This window comes from Salmo trutta, chromosome 34 (assembly GCF_901001165.1).
Source record: "Salmo trutta chromosome 34, fSalTru1.1, whole genome shotgun sequence".
NCBI lineage: Eukaryota > Metazoa > Chordata > Actinopteri > Salmoniformes > Salmonidae > Salmo > Salmo trutta.
Window position 1 is genome coordinate 28,998,540 of NC_042990.1, and position 12,068 is coordinate 29,010,607.

At 39.9% G+C, this 12,068-nt stretch overlaps 1 protein-coding gene across 1 annotated transcript; it reads left to right on the top strand.

The window, feature by feature from the left end:
- The first annotated feature begins 287 nt into the window (after window positions 1-287).
- Window positions 288-6,281, top strand: tra2a (transformer 2 alpha homolog). The gene is made up of 9 exons (XM_029732496.1): window positions 288-448; window positions 2,012-2,139; window positions 2,309-2,453; window positions 2,942-3,001; window positions 3,276-3,464; window positions 4,730-4,845; window positions 5,137-5,322; window positions 5,488-5,558; window positions 5,689-6,281. The coding sequence occupies exons 1-9, from the start codon at window positions 413-415 to the stop codon at window positions 5,697-5,699; spliced, it is 942 nt and encodes a 313-aa protein (XP_029588356.1). The 5' UTR covers window positions 288-412; the 3' UTR covers window positions 5,700-6,281.
- The last annotated feature ends 5,787 nt before the right edge of the window (window positions 6,282-12,068 follow it).

Consider the following 12,068-nt stretch of genomic DNA (forward strand, 5'->3'; position numbering starts at 1 on the left):
ATGGATGGTCAGTATCCAACAATGTTCTTATGGCAAATGGGTAGTTACAATAGCTTATTGGGGTACACATGTTTGGGTCATACAGAAATGGACAGGAACACTATTGTAATACCGTAGCAACATCTGGTCAAGAATCTTAGTTTATTCTTATCCAGACATAGGCCTACAAGATCTGCATTTGAATTGAATCAATAAATGGATGGACTATGGAACCGTAGTATAAAGCAGGCGTGGCAAAAATCAAGATGACGTCGGCACAAAATCTGCAGTTGATAAACAAACTCAAAACTGCCGTCCTCCTCCGCCATCTTCCACCACCACGAGAAAGAGCAGAGAAGCGCAAAGGAGGACACTGTATTTTGTCTGAAAACGTTAGTTAGCTCACTAGCTATATCGTTAATCTCTTTGCAAAATGAGTGACATTGAGGATGGAAACTTTGATGGACGAGTAAGTATTAGCGTTGCAACGGAAACCAAAACAATGTCCTATCTTTCCTCCCTTGCTGACATACAGTACAGTAGCTAGCTAGCTAACTAACAGGGTAAGTTAATAACTAGCTATCTTTGTTAGCAACGTTGTGGCAAGCTAGCTTAGCAGGCTAATTGGCGGTTTGAGCAGCTAACGTTAGTTAACGCAACCAAATTCGTAATTTTAAAAAGGTAGCAAGATATAATCAAAATGATCTGCACAGTATTGTACGCTTATGAGGATACACTGGTTAGTTACTGTTAGCTAGTATAGTAGTAGCTACGTAACGTTACATTTCGCTAGTTGCCAGCCGAACAATACAATAATAGCTACGTCGCAAGCTAGCTAGGCGACGTTCACTTTTATAGCTAGCTAGCTAACTGGCTAATGTTATCGTACATGATGCTACCCGTAGCATAAACGTACTTTATGCACATGACACAGAAACGAGTGAGTTCGCTATTCGATAGCTCTCAGGTAAGTTTGGTGCCGTTGTCGTACCAGTTGCAGTCAGGCAATCTCAGCTTCAAGCCAGTCTTCCTTTCCTGTTTACAACAATCTTTCATTATAATCCTGTAGCTAAATAAATTAGCGTTCAAAGTAACGTAACATCCCACATCGTAGCTAATGGTGAGAGTGAAACCGTTTTCTAAAGTCCTCTATTGAAAAGTTGTACTCATCACTAAACCCTTCTGAGATGAAGGGTAATAACTAAACAATTTTTGCAAGTATAGTTTGTCCTGCTATACTAGAGATACTGTACATTCATTATTTCACGAAATATTTTTTAAATTTTTCTATAAATTCATGATCTTTAATTGTATTGAATGTTCTTTTTTCATTAAGGTTATTGATCGTGAAGGATTTGAAGAGTTTTATCCAAGAATGTGGAAGAAAATATCCAAGAATAAACGAAGGCTTTTTTGAAAAACAGTTACAGAGCAGAACATAGAAGTGGGAAGGGGAAAATGAATGAAACTGGAAGATTGGTGGTCAGATATAGAAGCGCTTGCAGTGTGTATGGCTAAAGGTGAAAATGGTTTCTATTTGGGGAAGAGAGAACCCGGAATCAGAAAATGAAAACTGAAAAAAGAAGAACGGCGAAGAACAGTATAATTCCTGAGAGAAGGAAGTAGAGTATATAAAGAATCTGGAAGAAAGAATGAATGTGTCCCTAGGTTAAGTAAATGTACAGTATATGTTCCAAGTGTCTTTACACTACTATGCTCCATTTCTATAGTTTAAAAATGCATGATGACTTTAGTTTGACCCAGGTACAAGAAATGAGACATGGGATATGTTAACATTATGACAGGGTTCTAGCATATTATTAATCCAAGTGAAGGATATTTTTTTTTGTGTGTGAATTTTCTCTATCATATGTAATAGACATGGTGGAGTGCTAACCCTTTCCTCCACAGTGTATGAACTCTAGTGGTTTATGTCTGGCTTTGAAAAGTTGCTTGTGTGTGTTCCTTCTGAGTAATGTGTGTTTTAAGTATAAGAGAGGACCTCTTTAACACGTGGCTACTGTAACATTAGGACTCTCGCTCCCCATCCAAATCGGACCGTGGAAGTCCTGTCCGGGTCAAGTCGGAGAGCAGATCCGGCTCCCCGAGCCCATCCAGGGCCGCCAAACACTCAGAGTCTCGGTCCCGCTCTAAGTCCAGGTGAGTCTGTCCTCCTGTTATTTCTCTTAGCAGAAATAACTCATTGATTTCCATTCTATTTGTGAAGAGTGATGTGTCAATGTGCTGTGGGTTAAGTTGACAATTCTCTTGCTCTCCCCTTTCCCTCATTCCTTCCTATGGCCCTCTCTCTCCTCCAACCTCTCTCCAGGTCTCACTCTCGGAGGCACTCCAACCGCAGGTACAGCCGCTCTCGCTCCCCCTCCAACCGGAAGAAGTCCCGTTCCTACAGCCCGGAATACCGGAAGAAGAAGAGCCAGAGCGAGTCACCTAACCGCCGCCATACCAGCAGCAGAGTGAGTGTCACATTGCTGACAGGTCAAAGGTCAGGGTCTGACTGCTGATAGAGTAGAGAAGTACTTTCCAACCCTCTCCTTGGTAACCACCCGACGCTTCACTATTTATTGTAATCCTAAATTGCCACATCTGGTTCAACTAGTCATAGGCTTGATTATTAGTTAACTAGTTAAAGCAGGTGTTCCAGTTTTTAGTATGTGAAACGTGATGGTTACCAAGAAGAGGGTTGGGAAACCCTATGGTGGAGGAACATCTCAGTATGGTATAGAAAATGCCTAATTGCCACATTTTTTAAGGGATTGCAGCTGCTTGATGTAATTGTGGAACTTTTTTAGGATGTGTGTACATAGTTAATTGTAGATGGTGTTAATTTACAGCTCAGTATGGTATAGAAAATACCAAAGCTGTATTGTCTGTTACAGGGAACAGAATGCTGTGACTTATTTAATAACCCTTTTATTAACCCTCCCTCTCTTTATGTCAATAGAGCCATGACTTCAGAAAAGAGACATTTGGTCAGGGAGCAGGAGGTGATGACGATGCTAGGGTATGTAGACATTCTTACCTTTTATCTTCTACATTAGAAGAGCACTGGAGTATTTTAATGTGAAGGGGGGCCTCAACATGCAAATCCTGTGGTCTAGCAGTAACGCTCATGAATACCGTCACATGTATGACTCTCAGATCGGGGGTTGTGTGTAAGTGAGCGAGAGGGACTGAGACAATGAGTGATTTACAGGTAACTTGCATGCTACTCCTAGTGGCTGTTAATCTACTTGTTCCTATCAGCTGCTGTGAAATCTGACCCCTTTGACCTCCAGGCGAACCCTGACCCCAACCAGTGCCTGGGGGTGTTTGGGCTGAGCCTGTACACCACGGAGAAGGACCTGAGGGAAGTGTTTGGCCGGTATGGCCCGCTGGCCGGGGTTAACGTGGTGTATGACCAGCGCACCGGGCGCTCCCGCGGCTTTGCCTTCGTCTACTTCGAGAGGATTGACGACTCCAAGGAGGTATGGAACAAACGTAGCAGTCTGGGCCTCTTTCGCAATTTGTCTTTCCTCGATTATTGCATCCTCTCCTTGCTCCTCAACCTATTTTTAAAATGTTTTTAATTAACCTTTATTTAACTAGGCAAGTCAGTTAAGAACAAATTCTTATTTACAATGACGTCCTAGGAACAGTGGGTTAACTGCCTTGTTCAGGGGCGGAAAAACAGATTTTTACCTTGTCAGGTCAGTGATTCGATCTAGCAACCTTTCGCTTACTGGCTTACTGGCCCAACACTCTAACCACTAGGCTACCTGCCGCCCCTATTGGAGTAGAGAAGTCCCTGCCCTCAAACCTTCTTGTCCAATGGGTTTTGATAAGGATGAGAGGAAAGGGGAATCTAGGAAAGATTCATTGAGAGAGAGTTTGGGGAAGAAGGTGATGTCTTATTCAGAACCAATTTTATCGTCATAAGAAGTGGTGTTGATCATTGGGTAATACCTAAGAATCGACGGTAACTTTGCTTGTGGTGTCAAATGCCTTATTCCTCAATCCTTGAATATCTAAAAGGTTCAACATTCTGTTCATTTGCTAATTCATCTTGAACAATTGATATTGTACACTGACTAGTCTATGCTTTAGCTTTCATATTGTATCTGTTGTGTTAAGTGTGACTACTCATAAGCACCACCAGGTGTCAGGCTTGCCACTCAAAGTTCGCTGTGGTACCAGTCACACGGAACTCTTCACTGTAATGAAGGTTCTAAACCCAGAGGCCCAACATCGCAAGACTTTGAGGACTGCTTGCGAAGCAGACGGGGTTTGCGGTTTGAGAAGTCATTCTTCCTTCATTTTCTTGAAATCTAAAGGCACAGCTTGGATTTGCGCCAATGTCTTAAGTAACTGAACATGTTACTCCAACCTCGTGACAGTGACAACTTTATATCGAGGAATGCCTTTGATTTAAAGGGCTGCGCAGTTCGGTGTGATACGTTAGACCCGATGACGTGTTTCTACATATGAGCTTAGCTAGCCAACATCACCATGACATCGTCTACAAGCGTGATCTGGGATTTCTATCGGAGAAGCCGTTTCAACGGCTGTGTTGGGTCAATGGGACAGTGCAAGCTGTGCTCAGTATGCGCACGCATTAAACTGTGTCTTTACCGTTCACCCCAAAACTATCCCTGTGCAAGTAGAACCCAGAGTTGAGATGGAGAGAAGCTCATTTTCAGAGTAACTGATTTTAAACTCCTATCATTTGGTTCCTCGTCTTTTTTCCCCCTAGGCGATGGAGCGTGCCAACGGTATGGAGCTGGACGGGAGACGTATCAGAGTGGACTTTTCCATCACCAAGAGGGCCCACACCCCTACGCCTGGCATCTACATGGGCCGACCCACACAGTAAGTATAGGATGGTTAATCTCTGCTCATTGTGTGATTTTTACAGATGTCTTGCTGCCAGTGTTCTGTCTCCTGTGGGTATTGTGTGTCTTTTTTTCTTTCTTGGATGTTGTTGTGTGAAGTAGTGATACTGGGGGATAGTATTACTTAGCTTATTGGTAGTTATGGGCTGTGTCTGAAATGGCACCCTGTCCCCTATATAGGGAACCTGGTGCCATATCGGATGCAGCCAGGGATTGTTTTAGGGAATCTTGTAACTCTCAGTAAACATGAACTTGTCCCTTTCCTCAGTAATGGTGGTGGTGGAGGAGAGCGAAACAGTGGCAGTGGTGGAGGGAGGAGGGGTCGGGACTCGTATGACCGATACGACGATCGACGGGGCGGAGGCTACGACCGTGGATATGACCGTGGATACGATCGGGGATACGATCGGGGAGACCGGGGATATGACAGATATGACGAGTACGACAAGTACAGGTAAGTTATACTCAGGATGTTGACTTTATTCAATAGATTCACATTGGAGATAACCTCAAGTAGCTACGAATATATTTGGAATACTTTTTTTCCCAATGCTGGCTGATAGTGAGTTAATCCTTCTTACGCTAGTGTACATCTTTTTGTTCTCTCTCCCTCTTACAGTCGCAGGCGCTCTCCCTCTCCCTACTACAGTCGATACAGGTCACGCTCCAGGTCTCGCTCATACAGCCCACGTAAGAACACACACGTGCACTGTTCACACACAAACACCTCAACAGCTTTTGTAAAAATGTTAACCCATACTCTGGTGTTTGATGTCTGAGAGAGCCTTAGACACTAACATGCATCATTATCTCTTTGCAGGACGATACTAACAAAGTTCCATCAAGATGAAGTTTTCCTTTTCTTCGTGACCCACATTGGAACGGAGCCGTTTGGGAGCGTTGTCAAGCTAACTAAAGTGTTTATCAACAGACAAAAGCTCCTCTGTGACTTAGCACGAAAGTCAGAGTTCGGAAGGAGAGTCAGTCGTTTGTTTACGTGCTCTAGATGTCTTAGTTTTTTAGACTTTTCGATGCATCCATGTAGTGTTTGCTAAAGACCCAGAGGGTGGTAATGAAACTCATTGAGCCTGTTTTGAGTATCTTTAAAATGTACCCTTCTCCATCACTGATCTGTAAGTGACTGTATAAGTGGAAGCATGGTATACATTTTATTGCTTTCACCAATCCAGCCTTGACAGATCAGTGATTACCTCAAGGGAAGAAAGGATGTATTTAATATTCAAAGTATTCAAACAGGCTCTTTGGTTTTAGTAGGAGGAAATGTATCAGTGGATTGAGAAGGGTCTTCGTTTTTGAGTTGGATGTTTATTGTCGGGATACCTCCGGAGATTTTTATTTTGATGTATGATTCTTTTTTTTTCTTTTTATGGAAATAAAAACCCAAATCTTGGATGTGTGATGGTGATTGAGCTTGATTCTGATATGAAAGTGAAGCCGTGGGGGTAACCACTAAAAATGTCTCAGATATGCATTAGTCATTACAGATGTTTATATTGATATTAAGAAATTATAGACCACAGTGCACATCCTAATCAACATGCATACAAATTCAAATATCTTCTGTGGAGAAATACCAAAACCCACACAAGATTTGTTTTCCATTTGGAGCAACAGAAATGTGATAAAGTGCAAAAGAAATGCTCATAAGAATGGTACACACACTTGTGCTGCTCATGATTAATAAATGTGGCCATTGCTTTTCAGACATTTATCCTTTTACTGAAATATACCTCTTTCCTGTTTTTCATTGTATTCAGCCCATCTCTGATCAAACAAGTGAAAATTCACGCTTCCTATTTGCACCTCTGTTTTACTATGTAATGATGCACTAGTCCAACTCCTTTTATAGGGTGTGTTCAGCACTGTGAAGCGTTCACAACACTGCAGATAGCAATACACTATAGAGATAGAGGACACCGCATTGTTTGTGCCCCATTATGGTGCCATTGAGGCCATCTCCATTTTGAAGTAGTCAAGTTTCTTCTATTCTGAGTTGGAAAACAAAGGGTGCATACTGCCACCTGGAGTGCGTTTGAATAGGTAAAGGTTGGCGATTTACTGCTACCTGCAGTTATGGAATGTTGCCTCATGAGTATAATTCATTGGCTGATACCTACTGATGACCTGGATGGAATTATGTGATCCTTCCTTAACCCATAGCAAGACTCCCCAGTTGATTACTTCAAATTTGTGAAAGTTCTCAATGGCGCTGCTCATTTTAAAACTGTTTTTTGGGCACTAGAGTCTGCTCTATCTCTATGCAATACACTCCACAGAAATAACCTGTTGTCCACATAAAATGGAAATTACTGCTCTATTTTCAGTTTTCTGTCTTCAATCCTCAAGAGGGCACAACTACAGGAAGTTCAGATTGAAATGTGTGGTATGAAACAGATCATTTCTCTGTCATGTAGAATAGACCACAGGGATTGTGTTTCAGCTCTATGAATTGCATTTCTATCTGCCACGCTGAATAATCTAATCAGACAGAGAGTGACACACCTTGGCTGAGAAAATGCTCATCAGAATGGGTGTGATCCACACAGTCAATTGTGTGATCAGTTGGGGGGACCATCAATCTAATTAACACACATATTGGTATGGAGAGGAGGTGGGGTAAAGAAAAAGTGCAAATGAAGACCATTGTGATTCAGGCAGGCTAGTTGACTGATCAGAGGCAGTGATAGAGGGGTGGGGTGGAAACTACAACGTTTATCTGGAGTATCGGGAGACCTTGAAACTAATGATACCGGAGCCCACTGAAGTGGGTAATGGCTACCATCATACCACTGACGACACTGTGGTTACTATATGGTCAGGAATATAAACATTAGAAAATAATGCTAGAGTTTGTTTTATGAGCAAATTATTTTTAATCCAAGTTACAGTTACAAGGAAAATATAAATAAGTAGACCAGCCCTACTAGTTTCTGTTGACCAATAGAGTTTCATCTTCCCGTTGCAAGGGGAATGGCTACAGGGAATGAGGTAATATTTTGAGACTATCTTCGAAAATAAATGGTTGAATTACAGTAGAGTTGCACATGTTTGAAAGAGGGTAAACATGTCATAAGACCACTTTCACCTTTCTTTGACCGCCTTTATCAGCACCACCATCTGCTGGTGAATAGTAATGCAAACATGGTTGAAAATTCATTATAGGGGACAAATGCAGACAGAAGAGTAAGTTTTACCTGCAGGATGGTGAGGCTTTTCACTGGATGAGACTGGGGAAACATCATAGCCAATTAAATCATATCCAAACACTGGTGAATCAAACATACTGAGCTTAAACCAATAAAACAAAGTTGTTTAAGGAAAGGTAAAAGTTACTTTAACATGAGCGGAAACCAAATGAGTGGCCCTTGAGGTTGAACCCCAACAACTGCACGGCTATCTCTGCTATATGTCTGCAAGGAGAAACAGTGGAGCAAGGACAACCTCTGCCAGAGACGGAAGATGAAAGACAATGAAGTAGACCAGACCCAGCTGCTATTGCATTGGTGTCTATGGGAGACACCCGGTTAAGTAGACTGGAACTGACCATTTTTTTCCCAATGGCAAACGGCCTGAGTGAACTATCTATATTTATCCACCATATTTGCCTCTGCCTCCCAGTCAAGATGAGTTGATAGGCTATTCCCTGACCTCATGGTCAGAGGCATAATGTGTGTCTCAAAGAGCAGCCATAATCACTATATAGTGCATTCCTAATGAGTAGTTCCGACGTTTTCAGATTTGAAAGGACCAGATAGGTGTAAGCAACATGGTGAGAGCAATCTAATGTATTCTCTGCCATATTGCTTAAACCTATCTGTATCTTTCAGATCTGTAAACACCAAAGTAGGTACTTTTACTCAGTTATTATTCAGTATGATTATTTAGTACCTAAATTAATCAGACAATATCCATTTTCCATTTACCAAAGGCCAATTCAAGATTTTCCTCTTGTAGGACAATAAACGTGATTCTGATTCTGACTGCAAATTTCACACCGTGTCAGTTTAAAACATGATGTACATTCTAGAATATAGAACAGACATGATCCACTATCATGCAATACGTAAGTTATTACACTCTATTCATCACACTTCTATCTGCAACATTCTGAACGTTGCACTCTGCTAAATTTCCACTTATTGTTAATTTGAAAAAAATACCAGCTTGCAGGCCAGGATTGGTTTTATTGGTGAGATGTGTTTCAATAGGTTTGCTTTTCAAACTTAGCATGCAGAGGATTGATCTGAACTTCAGAAAACTATCTCTCTGAAGTATTTTTTGTTATCTTCTTATAAATGAATGTGTGTTATATAGTACATTTTACAAGAGGCACTAGGTACAGTTGTTTAATACAACACCAATAAATAACTGTTTCAAAATACACCAAAATCAAGCATTGATCACGAATGAATTATATGTCAATTCCAAAATTAATTGGAAATGAGTGAATAAATTAACATAGCCTATTGTAATATATAAGTAATGTATGCTTGGAAGTGTTAAGTGACTTGAAGTGTAGTTTGCATCAGAGCTTAGGTCAGTTCCATGTCACCTTAATCACCTTAAGTCCACTCAGGAACTAATTTGATATAATTTAATTAATAAACAATATTTAGATTAATTTTCAACTCGTGAGGTTACTTGAACAGAAATTAAATGAATATGCATAATATTCTCTGAGGGTTTAGTTCGTAAATGTGTTTTCTGTATTGAATTGGAGTAAAAACAAATCTACCATGAAATGACGATATACTGTAACTTGATACTAGAGATAATTTCTATCAAGAAAATTAGCTGACATATAAATAAAATCAGCTAATTTATTGTTTCATGTAATAATGTAGTGTCAGAAATACTGTTTTCTGGACAGGTTTCTAACAACAAGTTAACTGCTGTTATCAAACAAATATTTAATTCTTATAACATTCCTAAAAGTCACATTTCCTAAGATATTTGTAAGTTTATGACAATAAACATTGGTGAACATGTTCACCAGCTATACTATGCTTCACTAATTGAAAAGATCACACTTACATTCACATAAAATAGGCCTAGATGCAGAGACTGGCAAAAAGGGTCTTGAACAACAATTTGAATGGATAGAATCCAAAGCAAAAATGTCTTCAACATAAAACGTTTGATAAAGAACTATATAAAGGATACAAACAGTGTTCTGAACTTAAATGTTCATTTATTTCATTTTGTCATTCACTTAGAACCTTTCATTATCAATAATATATATTGTGTTTTGAATGATTATTGAAGTAGACCTAGGCAGAACACCGCCATTTTCTGTGCAGAGGATATTAGTGAAAGTCTATAGGGTGACCTCACAGGGGAAAAGACCAATCTATTTCGAAAAAAACGTTCAAATGTAAGGCACATTTAATGCAATTTAAGTGTAATCTATGACTGCTGGTCGCAATAAGTTATTTATCCGTATTATATCGATTATATAAATCGTTGGAGAAAAGTTCTCACACACGTTTTTTCAATACTCACTACAACATGGCGTTCACGACAAGAATGCACCATACATTCTAGCTTAAGCAGTCAGGCAATGGAATGCATTGAGACTAACAAGAGATGATTCGAGATATTCGACTGAAGTATAAATAAATAGATAAGGGGATTTCACTCAAAACGGTTCCCCTGTTTCATTAAACGACGGGAACGAATGAGACATTGTTCCTCCATATCACGACACAGAAATACATAGTCTATTGTTTAAACTTAAACATTGCGTCATTATGGAATGAAATATAATTGTATTTGGTCTTAAAATCTCACCGATGTTCCCCGTGTGCTTTCCATTCATAAAAATCTCAAATCATTCCATGCAAGACGCAGTCTTTGGTATATGAATCTTTCTTTATTTAAGCCTGTTTAGCCCTAAGGAATAAAGTTTTTCTCCAAAGAATGGGGGCGGGGACTTTTTCTGTACATTCTTCACCGATATATTCACCACTTTGCAGTTACTGAGAGCGTTGTACAAGCCTGGAATGGTAGCGAAGAGAAGGACTGCGTACATTGGTTGGATGTAAACAAAGTGTAGAATCTAAGTCACATTGATAGTCCAATATTTTATCTATATGAACACATAGTATATTTCACATTTCCAGAAAAGTGTCTTATATAAACATTGTGTTATTTCCCAACAGACGGAATTAGAGTTGGGCTCATTGAATAAATCGACTAAATTGTGCGGGTTTATTGAACGAATAGGCTAGACTATTGAACTAAACGAATTAATTACACGATTGTTTGTTGAAAGGCAAGTAGACTTTTATGGTGAGGAAAAGATGACACATCTTTATTTTCACCATTTAATACATGACAGGTGAATTTGCGAAGCAGACGAACATGTAGGCCTAATAGAGGTGTTTGAAACCATCTAATTTACCTCGTAATCACTTTTTTTGAATTTGTAAGATCATTTCCATCTCCAACTTTCTCATTGACCAACACAAATAATGGGACTGTTCTTGTGGAGTAGCCTAACATGTATCTAGTCGCATTTGAATTATTTCGTTAGATTAGGAACGTGGATTACCTTTTTCCATAAACAGTGAAAAAAAGGGTTTTTCGCGCGCTGATTCATATAGAACAGCCGTACAAAAGAGCCAATGAATGAACACGCTGAGCTCGAGCCAGCGAGAGTAGTGGGGAGCGAGAGTGAGCTCTCTGATTGGTCAGTCTTTCCAACCAATAGGAGCGCACTCTATGTTTGGCCAGCATAGAGTATGTCAATTTAAAGTGCTGCCAGTGCCAACGCAGAGGGCCTACCGTTGTAGGCTTTGGCAATTCCCAGTTTACTTATTTTTGCCTAACATGAACATGTCCATGAAACTCAATTGTTCTTATGTTGTCTAGAAACGAGTAAGTAACTTTTCCTGCAGTTATACATTTGAAGAAGGTATTTTAGCAGTATGCCATGACGTGTTGCCAATGCCTACACACGATTTAAAAGTTGAATAAACTATATGCATGCACAAATGGTATAGATACTGACTAAATTATGGGCTATCCTGCTCTGGTATGTGTGTGTAAGACCCTATTCAACAGTGGCCATCCATGCGTTTCGAATTAAATTGAATGGATTACACTTTCATTCTATTATTAATCCATCCACATTTCTTCATACCTTTTTTATTTTCACCATAAAAGGAATGCTTTTGA